The 16,450-nt window shown below is 33.7% G+C and overlaps 1 protein-coding gene across 2 annotated transcripts in view; it reads right to left on the reverse strand.

Moving 5' to 3' along the window:
• LOC118181390 (cullin-4A-like) overlaps positions 1 to 16,450 on the reverse strand; it is a 201,322-nt gene that overhangs the window by 85,255 nt on the left and 99,617 nt on the right. For both annotated transcript variants that reach the window (XM_085807730.1, XM_085807729.1), the window contains exons 6-7: positions 12,870 to 13,042; positions 1,403 to 1,589 (exon numbers count right to left, since the gene is read on the reverse strand). In XM_085807730.1, coding sequence (XP_085663856.1) covers positions 1,403 to 1,589; positions 12,870 to 13,042 — 360 coding nt within the window. The remainder of the gene's footprint in view (positions 1 to 1,402; positions 1,590 to 12,869; positions 13,043 to 16,450) is intronic.

A 16,450-nucleotide genomic window follows, 5' to 3' on the forward strand; every position in this document is an offset into this window, starting at 1 on the left:
AGATATTTTTGGCCTAAAAATAAATTATATTAGAATTAGCTAGAACAGTTTGTCTTAAAGATATCCACAAAATACACAAAATGTTTAACTCATTTTTTATTCTCTAAAACTAAAAAAAGTATTTTATTGTTTCACTACAAACAGTAGAATAATTTTAAAAATTATATCTTGCCATATATATTTACATTCTAATCAAAAAAGACAGAGACAAACTAATGAGCCAATTTGTTTAATACTTTAACTAATCTGCTTCAGAAATAACTATAAATGAAACTATCTGTACAGTTCCCAAGCAAGCGAATGTGTATACAATACAAAAAGCTTCAATTCATGTGCCTCCTTCAATGTAAAATTTTATTTAAGAAAAATGGAACAATAACTAATAATACAGTACACTTCATTTTTAATCACCTTTTTTTTCTTTGGATGTGATTCCAAAAAGCATTAATGCAATTGCAAGTCTCAGAAATTATGTCACTGTTCATGCTCAATTAGTGGATTTAGGGAAGCTTGTTATGACAAAGTAGGAGTAGTAAGAGTGTAGTTTAAATCAATGAGAGACAGCAAAGAACTTTAATGCCAGCAGTATAGTTTTTCTATGAAAATTTAGTCTAGAAAACTCATTACATAAAGAGCACATTAGCATCATGATGCTACTTTCAATAAATGTTAATATTAAAAATAATATAAATACTACTGTGACAAATTTTGGATTAAAAAAAAAGGGGGGACTTTTTAAGTACTTTTAACAACTGTTCAAATCTTGTGTTAAACACAAAACGTAAAGTTCATTAGCCATGATTTGTGGGTGTCATAAACTAAAATGAAAAATGAGCTTTTTTTTTTTTTTTTTTTTTTTAAATTGAACTGAAAGATTTCCACAAACAAAATGTTACCAGAGAATCAAACATAGCTTATAAAAACAAACTAATTAATCACGCAGATTTTGAAAAATTATTGAAGATACTATAAAGAAAGAATACAAAAGAACAATAAAAATTAGTGCAACTTTTGAACATTAATTCCAAGACTACTATAAATCATAACTTTGTTTAAACCACAAAACAAATTTTTAAGATTCATGTCATTACGCAGTATTTTTCTCTGCATACAAAATTTTTATTAAAATCAGTTTAATAGTTATAGCAATGTGATTAAAGGCATGTACCTCAAAAATTTACTAAAAGAGTTTTTGTAACTTTTTTATTGTGTATGAGAATGCACATTTATGCTTTTGTCGCTGGTGAAGAAATATTCATGCACACATTTCTTCTCTCCATGCTTATTAAAAGAACATGAAAACAATAATCCAAATTCTATGACAATAACAACATGCTCTGAAATATGACTAATAATTACATTAATTAAATTCATGTTTTATGCCATAAACTTCAATTCTTACCTTTATGTAGTTGTTAAAATAAGAACACAATTGAGGAAGACCTTCCTTAACTCTAGAAAATAAACTGTAAGTCAGAGAAAGGTCATTTAATCTATTTTCATCTAACAGCTGATCAAGTCCCTTCTGTAGAATAGTGCTCAAATGTTCACCTAATAACTGTTTTTCAACACACTGAATCAAAGGTTTCCTGCAACACAAAATATGCTAGATAATAAATTTTTATACGAAAACATTTTTATCTAAAATTATTTAACAAAAGACGGATTCCAAACAGCTTAACCGAACATGACTTTATAATATGGATAATAATTAAGAGTTATAATTTTACCATATCTCCCACAAGAATAAGAGAGTTCCTACAATAATTGTTAATTTTTTAAATGATGAAATAATTTAAACATTACTTTCCACTTAAATTTACAGGAACAATACACTGTTAAAATCTATACAAGAACTCTGAGCCTTTAAGACTTAAAACAAGGTAATTCACCAAATTGACATAAACTTGCCTTTCAATGCATCGATTATAGGGAAACAATTCAGATGTAAAACAAGTTTGTAATTAAAAACATGCTACTTAATGAAGCTGTGTAAGTACAATATATTGCATCAAATTGCCATTCATGTGAAAATACCTTGTTCTTGATATTGAATGGCCAGAATTTGACTGCTTTACAAATAAAAATTACAAATTTTAAAATGCTTCATATAATGCTTTAGTTAATACCAACTATCTGTGTTACTAAGTGCAAAGGCAAATTCTTCTCCATGAAATTAGTAGCACAAAATCCCAGTAGGAAACTTCTCATGGAATTTTACTATTTATCTAATTTGACTGGTTTACAAATTTTAAAATGCTTCATATAATGCTTTAGTTAATACCAACTATCTCTGTTACTAAGTGCAATGGCAAATTCTTGTCCATGAAATTAGTAGCACAAAATCTCAGTAGGAAACTTCTCATGAAATTTTACTATTTATCTATCAAAAAAATTACTTCCTACCCTCATGATTAATTTAAGAGTGCCATATCAATTAACTATCAAACTTGAAAAATAATAATTATTTATTAATGTTATATGTGTGATGACTCTCTCAACTTAATAAAAAGTATACTATTGTACAATTTTTTTTCATTTTCATAATGATGAATTTTACTACAAATGCTTTGCAATCACAAGCAACATACATTAAAAAAATAAATAAAAACCCTGGCCTACTACAAAAACTTTTCGTTTGAAAAATATCCTGGTAGCAATGCTTTAACCCCTTCGCGCCGACTGTCACGTCTATGTGCCAGCAATGACCACACTCACTTCCCGGCCGACACGCAGGCGTGCCAGAGCGTTTTCCCGTTCAGCCCTGACTGTCACGTATTTGTGCCAGTGTCCTGGAACGTTTTAAAAACTGTAATTTCTGCCACAAGATGGCACTGTATGTCCATATGGTTTCAGATACATGTACATTAGACTTTCTACTCGAAATGAGAGAAGCATGACTCACATACACATGTTTTTGATTATATAAACAAAAGGGGAAATAAATCTTTCCGAATGGCATGCTTTACGACGTCTCTTTAAATTCGCATGTGGTAGTTGTTTATTATAAGTAGAGAAGTTTTATTTTCGCTAAAATGTTAGGTATTTCGGTTTGCAGTTCAGTATGTAGAAAATAATTAGATCTTGTTAGATGTGAATTCTTTCTGTTTTTACGGTTGCAATGTTGAAGCGTCGAAAATGTTTAACAGAGCATGAAATAGCAGAAATGATGCAAAATATTTCAGATATTGATAGTAGTGATAGTGATACTATGTAACGTGGAGTCACTAGGATACTATGTTACATAGTATCACTATCACATTTTCCAAAACTTTGTTCAGAAGAGACTGATAAGAAAATGAGACGACGATGCTTCGTTTGTTCACATTCCCGGAAAAATCCTCCAAAACGGCAAATGAGTTATTATGAGTGCAAGGAATGTAACGTAGGACTGTGTGTAAATCCCCATTTTCAAATTTTTCATACAAAAAGAGAATTTTAAGTAATATATTTAGTTTTCAGGTGTATAATGTTAAAAGTCATAAAATGGTGAGTAATGAAAATAAAACGTGTAAAATATGCTTTTAAACAAGAAATAAGGTAATTAAAGTATATATAAAAATATCTATAAAGCATAAACTGTTTAAATACTCTATAGAGCATTATTAAACAATGCGTTGATACTTCGGAAATTTCATGGATTTAGGCTTAATAGCAAAAAAAGTCCCCCGGGCTTGGACAGACGCTCGCGTAAGACACTGCTGGCCTCCGTGATAAGCGTGCATTTGCACTACCTGGCGCGAAGTGGTTAAAAATGTACAAACCAAAATAAAAAACCACCAGGTGGAAAGCAGTGGAGTTAGCGTCCCTATCTAAAAAACAATACGAGATAGGAAGAAAAAGTGAATTATAAAGTTGTACATTATCGTAAATTTTGTACAAAAAGACACCTAGTGGGCCTAGTGTTAAAAAAAGAATGTTATAACTGCGTATTTGTTTGTTTGCGATTTTTGAAATTGTGTCACGAAACGATCTTAGAATTAAAAAAAAAAAAAACTAGTTATCACAAGCTATCTTTATTTTCGATGTTTTACACTTCTATCCATCAGCTAAAATGCACATCTGGACCCTTGTTAGAACTTCATGTTGGACATTGTAGCATAGCGGATGATACGTTTGCACAAGCATCTGTAATATAACGTTGAAGGTCCTGAAATGCTTGTGGTCCCCACACAAGAAAATGTCCATTGGAGTCACGTCAGGTGAATGTAAAGGCCGCTCTTCGAAACCACTGTATCCAATTATTCATTCTCTGATTTCCTCCATCAGGTACTGCTTCACCTGCGACTGCATGCTGGAACATCCATTCAGGAGTTAAAGCAATGGCAGGTTCTCAACAAAAATCAGGTATTATGTCTTACAGAAGTTCTAAATATTATGCGGCCGTTAACGTTCCCTAGTAAAATATTCAGCCGATTAACCTGTTATTATAAATTTCACAACAAACATTAATCGAAAACCATATTTGATGTCAAGCGTCGGCAGAACATGATGGATTTTTCAGTGTCCAGTAATGGGGGTTCTGCCTATTTATCAGTGTCCAGTGTCAAGTAATGGGGGTTCTGTTCTATCTATGTTTAGTACATTTCATTCCGCGAAACACATGCTTCATCCGTCCACACTATACCTGCCAAGAATGTTCGCCGGACCTCTATCTGGTATATGATGAAGTTGCACCATGCAAAACTTCTCTCGGAATCCCTGTCCAGTAATACCCCATTAAGTGTTGGTCGGTATGGATGAGCACCAAACTAATTTAGGATTTTCCAAAAGCGACTTTTTGAGGGGCTACAGTTTTCACTTCTCTCTCTTGAGCTGCTGTTTGGATATGTAAGGCCATATGGATAAGACATCTTTCACCCTACCTTAGCTGGTCTGCTGGATCGAAGTCGGCTAGTCATGCAGCTTATGTCCCTTAAACAATTCATAACCTGTAGGATGGTTTCCTCTGAAGGATGTGGGCCTACATGAAAATGTTGCCGATGCAACCGCGCTGCCGATCATGCCTTGCAATAATATTCACCGCAAATAGAACCATCGCTCCATGACCATGAGCTTCAACATACAACCATGAGGAAATACCTCTTTTATAGCTGTCTCAGGTGAACAGGTGTGACGTTTCATACACTACTTGCATAATGCACAAATTCACATGTCAAGCTCAAGTTGCATTGAGTTGATGTGGTTTGCAACACGATTGCACATGATCTGTATGTTGTCTACTTTGTAAGGGCAGTCAGTACAAGGATGCACCCTGCGGGGTTTGCACCACAGTCCTCTTAACTGTGAATCACAAGTGACATCACTGTGCCGCAATATGGGCATGTTTTTCATCTGAAAGAGAATCTTTTCTCCTTTCGTTCAAGTTTCGCGAAGTCACAATTTTGGAAATCACGAAGAAACAAATGTGTGTTTTCATCGTTCTGTTTTTGGTATTCATATTCACAAAGTGTCTTCTCGTATTAAATCCATGATGCTATACAACTTTGTAGTAATTCAACTTTTCCTCATATTTCTTTCTCTTTTTTTTTATATAGGGAGGCTAACTCTGTCACTTTTCACCAGGTGGCACTGTCAGCTATCTCATCAAGTAGTACATACCCACTTTATTATATTTAGACACCAATTTTATGAATATAGCTACAGCCATTCGGCAGTTAAACTTGTGGTATGTATTCGCACTAAATGGATTTAAGTTCATACAACATTATATATATATATATATATTATATATATATACATACAATGCACAAATCATGGTTTTGCAAACCACTGATAAGCAAAGACACAATAACACGCCGAATAAATACAATTTTCACAGAGTTTTGTGAAAAATTTGAAAATATAACGCTGATAAGCAGTTTGGCATTAAAGAATGACATATAAATTCTCCATTATGAAGTCAAGAATCACATGTAAGAAAATCTAGTTATGATAATGTCATTTGTAAATCTTAATATAAAATAAATAAAAATCTAAAATTAAAAATAAAGAAAAAATGGTGGAAACAAAACTTCACAAACTACTGAATAACACATTCAAGCTTAAGTTTGCAAGATAGCGAGAAATTTTTAAAAAGCTCTGCTTTGTCTGTAAATGCAAAGGAAGCTAACACCTTATTATTTAGTATCAAAATCCAGGAGTCTCCTTGGTTTGGCACATATTTAGAGTGCCACCATGCCGCACTGACACTATATATATATTTACAAACATACGTACCTTTTTCAGGATTCGAACCTGGGCCCTCTGGTACCGCAGTAAGCTAGCCTAACCACTATACCATTTGGGCGACAATCAGATGGACTCTATCAGAAAAAAGTGTGTACCATCAATAAAAATCCATCAGCATAAAAGAGCTGTACTAATTATTTGCAGCTTTGTTAAAGAACTTCTGAAGCAATTTATTATGACCTTTATGAAATTCATAAATAAAAGAAGTTATCATTGAAGGTGTGTAACCTATTAAAGAAGAGATTTCTGAAACAGTCAATTTTTAATTTCAAGTAATATTTATGAGTTCATTTGTTACAACTTCTTTTCCACCTGAAGGCATTGATTTGCTTGCTTATATAGTGTAGATGAGCAGTCATTTGTTCCACTGTCTCCTGGACTTGAGCAGGTCTGATTGGGTGGTGGTCTCTACGAGTTACTTGCTGGGCTGCTTCGAACTTCATGGTGTACACTAAAGCACTTTTTAAGTCTTCGACATCTGCCATTTTCAGGGCTTTCTGTATCTCACGATCCTGAATGCTATCAAAGTACTGCAGGTACAGTATTTCCCATTCTTCTGTTGGGCAGTTTGAAAACACAAGACGAAACAGTCTTTCAACATATGTAGTGAGTTCCTGATGTTTCTGTGGACCCCTCTGTTAATGGTCTTTTAAAGCTAGTTTATCTATAGTCCTTTAAACTCTTTCACCAAAACACAGTTCCAATGCAACAGATAGAGCTACAAAATGCAGCCTCTAGTTTTCAGCAGAGTTTGAAGGATATCTGCTGTGTCTGGTGTGAGAGAAGTGGCGAGATAACAAGCTTTAGCTCTGGAATCCTATCCATTTGCATTTGTCACTACAGTGAACTGCATCTTGGACACCTGCCAGGAAGTCTCGCCATCAAATGCGGATAACTTTAGAGAGAGTTTGGCTGCCAAGAAATCTCTAATACTGTCTGCTTCCTGAAATTACTGGAACCCATATGTAGGCCGCACATGGTTATAGTTAATGTAGGAATAAAAGTCTAGTTATTCAACTGCAGTATGCAGTATCATGTACAGGGAGTGGGCCAAAATGTCGCCAAGTTTCGTGACAAAAATTAGTCACAAAATATGTTGCCAGCTTTACGATATCTCGCCAATTTAGCGCGATAGCTATTTACTCAATGTTAAATAGACTGGCTGCTCTATTTTTATTTTTCCAACACAGCATCATTTCTCTCAAGCTTTTCATGCTACATTACATAAAAAAATATGATTTCACATATAATTTCACTAAACCAGACATTACTGTCTGAAACGTCTCAGAATCTTGTCTTCCAATCTTATGCAAACTTTAATATCCCTTAGCTTGAATAACTGAAAAACTCAGAGTGACATTGCTTTGATGTTGATCAACAATCCATGATAACACAGATCTTTCCATTTCATGTATCACTGTGCCATGGCTTTTGGAAAATTTTTTTGAAGATATATTACCATAATTTTGAACGTACTCCTTAATTTTACTGTTTTTCAAAACAGAACATATCGTATACATGTTTATGTCATACAAGTGGCAGACTGAACGTAAAGATACACAACTTTCAGAACATCTAATTATTTCCATGTATGTCTCAACTATACAAAGATTTGAATTATTAATTTTTTCTTCATACCAGTACTGCAGTTTCTCCATTTCTCACTCATGTTTATAAACTTATATGGACGAAATAGTTAAACATAAACAAACAAACTGGTATATCACACATATAGCAAGAAACCCTAGTGATGTCGCGACCATTCTGAGGAGTCCACTACTCTAGAAGGCAATGCATAAGTAAGCATCAGCCAATGTGTTCCACTAGATCGACTGCATGGACATAAACAATTTTTGCAATACTGACAAAAGTCTGAAAAAATGTGTGAAATATTAAAATGATCAAAAGTAGAATGTGCAACCATCAATGGCCACCTCATTAAACTTAGAACTTTACTTTAGCACTTTGAATAACAATCATATGCTTGAACATATATCTGTAACCAGAATGGGATTGGATATGCAGGAGTTCACTGATGCAGCATACCTAACAGTATACCAGAATGAGGCTGTTGAGCTCAAGACATTTGATCTTTATGCAGTATTAATACTTATGATTATGGGGGGAAAAAAAGCTAACAGCAGAAAACATCTAGCAGAAAAGCTTTTGAAAGGATTCAGAGTAGCACAATAAGTCAATATCATCAGCATGGATTATGAAAGCATTTGAAACCTTGAGCAGTCTGGGGTAATACAACAAACCTTGCGGGTATTGTTGAGTAGGGTTCTTAAGATTAAAGACATGACTTTTTAATGGCACCATCTACGAGTAACATTCCTCAGCCAAAATACTGTCATAGCACAATGCAATCAAATGCACCTATATTTCTGACTCAGCCTGTATAAAGCCATACATAAATTCAAAACTTAAAACATTACTTGAAAGTATATTTATTAATACATAAATTACTATAATATTTAATGAATATAAAAAAGGAAATATCTGTATTAGTTTAACTGTAAAAATATGACACTCGCATTTAACATTTTCAGGTCTTCTGTGTGATATGATTTCTAATGCACTACATCTTCACTGTCCGCCTCTAATTGCCATTTGAATTTATACATATAAGCTCAAATAAATCTCATTTAGGAAACTATGAAATTTCTTAGGTCCTGAGCCACTAATTTAGGATACAAATGTATACTCAAGGCTTAAAATATCTTAAAAGTTGCTTATGAAATATCATCTCATAAAAATGTCTCACAAAAACTTTAATCTGAAAGTTTAATAAAGTTGGTATTAAAATATTCATTGAAATGTGCATCGCTAGTTCATATACAATATATGTTTAGTATTCAGTATGTCTACCCTGCTTGCATTTAAACTCTCTGAGGCAGCCACATCCTCACAACACAAATATTTTCTCAATACAAATTATCTCTCAGCTGCTCGAAAAAAGCTGCAACAGCACTTGATATTCCATAGTATTTGCTGCTATTAATAAAAGTCTGCTTTGGTTTATGTAATTATGACAAAGCCTCAAGGGCTGGCTATAGGAATGGATACCTTTGTGGAGGACCTTTCTAAGGGTAACTGGCTCATATACACATTACACATAGGGAAAACCATGAAAACGGCCGTGCACTCAGCCAGTTTGTAGGACTCAAACCTCAAATCGAACTATCTATATTCAGCGGGTTTACCGCTCTGCCACTGGTAAACTGGTTGCATAGATTAATACCATGGTTCTTTGGTAGCCACATTAATTGCTCTGAAAACATTCAGTATACTTTTCAGACATCATATTGAATTAAAAATGGGAAATGCAGACATTTATGGGACGCATCTCAATATCCATTACTTTATTGTATTCAATTTCAGTCTGGAAATGCTCCCGATTTTTTACATAAGAATTGAGAAGAATTTAGAATTGAGGCTTGTCTGAAAACAGTCATCAGAAATCTAGGGTCAGTTCATTTTGAAGAGGTTGTATGCCAAAAGTTCGAGCTATTGAACATGTCCTGCATACTGGACTGAATTATAAAGTTATAGCAAAGGATGCAGTGCTACCTGCTTAAGTGTATGGATGCCTTTCTAAGAGGAACTAGCTCATATTCAACATTACAAATCTATTCATATTAAAACCATGAAAATTCTCATGCAGCCAACTCATTTACCAGGACTGGAACCAATGCAAAACTACCAGTGTTTAGTGATTTCACCACTCAGCCACTGCTTGCCACAGCATGTTGGCTAGCCATACAAATTACGATGATTTTTTTAATAGCAACTTTTCTGTTACATGTTGAAAAATAAACGTATGGTTAAAATGAAGTTAAAAATGAAATAAAATAGTTTAGGTTGAAATACTGAAACCACATTTAAATAGAAACAGCAGATAAGCAGCAAGAAGGTCATTTATGGCAGCATGAATGTTGGATAGCTTGGCTCAAATTTTCATCCAGTACATAGAAAACTTTGCCTTCACTAAGTTCCCCTAATTATTCTATTTTCGGAGGAAGTATTTTGATGATACACGCTGGTTTCCAAAAATTAAGGAAAATTCAGAAAACTAGCAATAAATCATTCAAAAATATGCCAAATCCATATAAAATTTGAATATGTTGTGAAGTAAGACATGCTGAGTAAAACTGAAGAATGCAATCGGAATATATCATCTGTGAAAAACATAAAATTGCATGTTTGACAAAATTTCGCTGCGATAAGAAATCTGGGATAGCCAATCCGTAACAATGACCTCCAGATATTTATCTGAAGAACTGCGATGGAGAGCTATTGGGAGACTAGTGGCAGGACAAAGAAGTGTCCAGATGGCTAAATGTGACTCCTTTTGTGGTTCATAGATTTTGGCAACAATATCTAACCACAGCTTTTGGAATGGAGGAGGTTCAGCCAAGAACAGCAAGCAGTTACAACAGGTGCTAATGACTAATACTTGCTGTCATGCGAATGAAGGAATAGAACAGCAACTCCAACTCGGCCCAAATCCTCCCTTGCTGTGCAATGTCAAACATGCATAGAAGGCTTCACGAAGGAGATCTCTACGCAAGGGGACCAGCGATTTTTTCTTGTTTTCATGTGACATTATAAAAAGGAATGTATGAGGTGGGCATGTCAATATGTCCATTGTATGGCTGATGAATGGAGGGATGTTTTCTTCATCATTATATGGCTGATCAATGGAGGGATTCTTTCTTGGATGGGTCCAGGTTTAGCCTCCAAAGGTCTGTTTGACAGACTAAAGACAGCAGTTATTTGATTTGGAGAGAACCTGGAACCCATTATCATGCATCAAATATTGAACACAGAGATGCATATGGAGGAGGCAGTGTCAGTGTTGGGCTGTTATCTCTTTGGATGGACGTGAAGACCTCCACGTCTTTCCACATGGAACCCGGAATGCTCAGACCTATAGAGATAACATCCTTGATGCTTAAGTGCACCCTCATGCCAGGGAAACAGGTGATGATTTCCTACTGCAGGAAGACAAAGCAAGATCAGACAGGGCTCACATAACACATGATAATCTTCAGCAGCAAACAATTCAGTGCATTGAATGGTTAACTTGATCATCAGAATTGAATCCTATTGACCATGTTTGGAATCCTTTGGGAAGACAACAGCTGCTCATAATCTTCTCCAGATTCTTGCCCTACTTGCAACTGCTTTACAAGAGCAATGTCTCTCATTTCCTATAGAACAGACAGACTGTATAATGACAGCATTACACATTGCTGTATTGCTTCTACGGAAGCTCATACTCTACATTGAAGATAATTCTCCTATACCAAACTGACACTTGTGATTTGTTCACTTTATACATATGCTAATTTCTGAAACATAATTGCCTGATAATTTCTTTTAATGTTATTTGATACCTTATTATGTGCTGTGTACTGTGGGTAAACTTCATTAAATTCTACATGTAACTTTTCAAGTAATTGTCAATTTTGTGATTTTTCCTTAATTTATGATAACAAGTGTACTTGTCATAAGGAAACATTCAAAAGATGAACTCAAAATGCTGTTTTGATTTATTTCAGAAAACTACTCCAACCTGCAGTTGATGATTAAGCACACAGCATTCAATTTCTTGGTTCTTTAATTTTTAAAAATAGTCATATCAGAAACCAACTGGTACCAGTAAATATCCAGTACGACTCTTCAATCCTTCATTCACCCACATAAAACAACTGTTTTTTTGTTTTTAGTTAAGGCATGTCAGAGATTTCTTTTGGCATCAGAGTTTAATGAAAATGAATATAAATGCACATCACAAACTGCAGAAAACAACAGATAGCCTTCCGAGTTCGTGTAAAAAATTACCAAGAAAATCAACAGACAAGCTTATGCAGTTAATTCTCAAAATTTAAAGTTGTTACTGATGCAAGAATTGAATAAAATTACATTTGTTGAAACTTTAATACTCAATCACTCGATGCATCAACTCTGTTTTCAATGATTTGGTCATAAACTTGACATTACCCCAGCTACACCCATCTGGATATTGTAACAAACAGATACAGCAACCATTGCTACAAAATACACTTTAGGTGTGTAAGCTATTCTCATCTGCAATGAAGATACAAATACAAAAAATCAATATATGAATTAAATATCTGGAAAACTATCAATAAGGATATGAGTGAAAAAAAGAAAATTCTCTGCTAACCAGTTGACCAAAAACAGCACACCTTCAGTTATATACTTCTCTATACATCCACACTCCTAACCTAAATCCACACCTAAATGAGACAGTATCAAAAATCATCACCAAACTGTGCTGCAATATGGACCTTTCCTTCAACCTTCCACACATCAGGACATTGATTCAGAGTAGAGCAACCCTACAACAAGCAATCGAAGCCAAACTTGAAATTTCATTAACCCATTTATTTCAGCAACTGCTGACTAAGCAGATGAGCCATCAACAAAAGTACCTACTTTTAATTTTGCTTAAACACAACTTCAGCATGTCAACCTAAAATATTTGATCTCACAACTTTTCCGTTACATTCTTCATATTAAAAAAAAATTTTGGTGCATTACTTTTCACGCACCACCTGCTCATACAATATACTAATTTAGAAAATAATAAAATACAGAAAACTTACTTTGTCGAGTGATCTAGGTAATATAACAGTCGTTCCCATTCCTCGACAATGCGCCTGTCAACATGTGCCAAATATAAAGGAACTTCCAATTCCTGCATCAATCGCTGGCCTTCTGCTGCATATAACTGTTCAGATGCTTCGAGAAACTTCACTTCAAAAGCTTGTTGGTATATCTAAAGACATGCATAAGCCCAAAATAATTTTTCTGAACTTAGGAGAAAGGCTATTTATACAAGACACAATATATAAGTTTTAAAATTTAAAAAGCCTCATAAATATATATATATATATATATATATATATATAAAATTATGATGATAAATATTAGAATGCACATTGAAAAGGGAATAAAAGTAGTGTGCGCATGGCACTTTCCCTACAGATGAGATCATCCATATGTGTCAGAATTTCTTCCAGCAGCACAGACTCTACAAGGGGATAGGCGTACCTGCATAAATCCTTCAATAATTTGAGTCTCAATCTCAAAAGCCCTAAGTTTAGTTTCTAACTTATATAAATCGGATTATCACACTTCCAACACTGGCAGCTTGAGCCAAAACCTAGCTTAAGAGTTTGCAAATACAGATTTCCACCAGTAATTTATTGCATGCAGAAATTAATTTTAGATGCTTGACACCTTCTCTATAGTTTACAAATGAAGGAAAGTATCTATGAGCTCTCTTGCTGGGGATCCAGCAACATTAGCCTGTAATAGGTACTGAAATTTGTGATCACTATATTCGTATCTGTATTGTCCTCAAATCCTAACTAATTTTGAATTCCCCCACCGAGTTTCTGAAGTTCCAACTTTGCCACTTTAAATTTATTCTTACTTAAATTTTCTAAAATTTCAGTTGCAACTACAGGAATAAAACATACCCTTTTATTTTCAACTCTTGTTTTTGAATTGATATATTTATCATGATATGCTTCATTAGTTTCAAAACCAATCAAACACTTATTTTCCTTTTTGGCTTTTAGCAAAAGAACAGAAATTTTCTCTCCTCTTCAGCCTTTTCTAGTTTATTAAATTTACCTCCTAATTTGTGAGTTCAATACTTCGGGTTGATCTATTGCCATGTCAGCCTTTAGAGTTTCTGCTTCTAAAGCATTGGCGGTAATTGTCAATGAGTACCTCAGAGGCTTATGCTTTCATTATAAATCATCCATCTTTCAAAGATTTATTAAAATTATGAAACTCATTTGATATAGTTCTGCTATGAAACTGTGGCTCTGTTTTCTTTAGATCACCATTCAATCTTGATGTAGGACAACAGATGTGTAAAATCTAATGAACTAAGTTTATTTTAAGAATTAAGGATGAGTCACTCAGATGGTTTAGTAATTTGGGCAGCCGACCATGATGTTGAAGGGCCTGGGTTCGAAGCCTGGAGAAGGAATGGTTGCAATTGTCTATCCCTTCATAGGAGGTAATGGTGGCCGCCAGTTAGGTGCTTCCATAATAAAATGTCCATTACTTCTGGCCTTAGGAGGGGCCAATGCTGAACAGGCAAGTGCTTATCATTAGGTTTAAATAAAACGGAATTAAAAATGAATGAAAACAAGTTTTAAAGAGAAAAAACTTTTTTAATTAACAAAGGCTGGAAGATCTTTTTGTTAATCATCTTTTTCTTTAGAACTCAAAATTCAAAACTAAACAAATCATAAATCGTTGACACAAGACTTTTATTATAATAAACATCCTAAATTAAACTATAAACATTGAGTTCATTTATGTTCTTAAACAGTGACGCTACACTGCAGACAGGAAACATTTATTAGAACCTCAAGCCGAAGTACTTTAGGACTACAGAGATGAGTTGCTAACAGAAAATGACTTATTTTTCAAAGGAAGCAAATCAATTATCCGTTTATCTATGCAAAAAGAGATGTTAAATTTAATACAACAGGGTCACTTTGGTATAGAAAAATGTAAGAAAAAAGCTAGATCTGTTTTGTTTTGACCACTTATGAACAAGGAAACAGAAGATAACCTTTCAAAATGTCCTATATGTAATGATATGAGAACAAAAACATACAGAAACTTAAGATATCATATAATGTTCCTAATTTATCTTAGTTCGACAGTACAGTACAAAGTACAACGTTCGACATCCACTTCGGCAATTCCGGATTTGGGATTATTCTGGATATTAGATCATCATTTTAAATCTAATAAGATGGCATGTAGAAATTATAAAATTAAAAATATGAAATCATGATTTATGATATAATGAAGCATTTATGATCTAAAGGGTGTCAAAATTTACAGAAAGAGCTTAATATTTATTTGTTTACTTTATTAAACACTTCTTTGAATGTAAATTGTTTAAGTTGTTTGATTTTTTTTTTTTTTTTTTTGTGTGTGTGTGTGCTAATACTTTCTCTTCAATTTTAGAAACAGACATAATTTCTTGTGCAGTTACAAAATTCTATTGTTCAAGGTCATGTAGTTGCTGTGTCAAGAATTCCGATTAACTTGTCAATCGAAATTTTTTCATTTTCAATAACCTCTCTGTCACTTTTTTCAGTACCGGAAGCAGCATTTTCTGGATCTAGAACCATACTACCAATTTCACTGCCCATTAATTGATTGATGATTGGAGCCTTGCCATCCGAATGAAAAACTACTGTTATATCATCTTCATTTACTACCACTTCTTCACGTTTCTTTACAAAATCCATTAATTGGAAAATTTCACCTTTGGTTTATGATATCAAAAAACCTTCAGATTCACAGATATCATCTTCATCAGTCTCACCATAAAAATATAGTTGGCCATAAATTATGCCAAGCACTTTTTAAGGTATCTGGAGACATCTCCTTACGATCTTGTGATGCTCCACACAGCTTATTTTATACTAAAATATTAAAAAAATTCTTGAATAGTCTTGCCATTATTCAAGAAATTTAATATGGATTGTAAAAATTCTACTTTATTTGCATTTCATCGTGAGCACTATTCCGATATTCAAAGGCTAAATGATGGACATACAGTTTGGAGGAAAGAATAACACGGATACATTATCTTTCATTAAAACTGAAACGAAATGAAATTTAAGAATCGGAATTCTCCACATTTTCTTATGGGGAAAAAATCAAATGTTCATGCGTAAAGCATTAAAAAAATGTTTGTTGGTGACTTTAAGGTCTGGATCTTGAACTTTGTACTGTATAAAATTACAGTAGACTTATTTGAGATTAACAGAGATTTATACTTGTTAATTGTGGATTACTATTCAAAAAAAAATTTTTTTTTTAAACCTACAAATTACTGGATGCTTGAAATCAGACAGTGATCAGTTACATGGAATCTCATTTTGCAAGATATGATAAAAGACTTCAAATTGTAACTAAAGAATCACTATCTGGAGCCAAATGGATTAGCAGGGTATTCAGTACAAATAGAAAAATAGTTGAAAAAAGATTGAGTAAATCATGATAATACTTTCTTAGCACTGCTATATCCTAGGAACACTCCAATTAACAATTCATTAGGATCACCAGTTTAATGACAGAACAAGAACACATCAAAAGAATTATTAAAACTAAGTCGTGAAAATTATAAAAGAAAAAACCA

Source organism: Stegodyphus dumicola, chromosome X1 (genome assembly GCF_044657685.1).
Source record: "Stegodyphus dumicola isolate Sdum_Otavi_A_Nest chromosome X1, ASM4465768v1".
NCBI lineage: Eukaryota > Metazoa > Arthropoda > Arachnida > Araneae > Eresidae > Stegodyphus > Stegodyphus dumicola.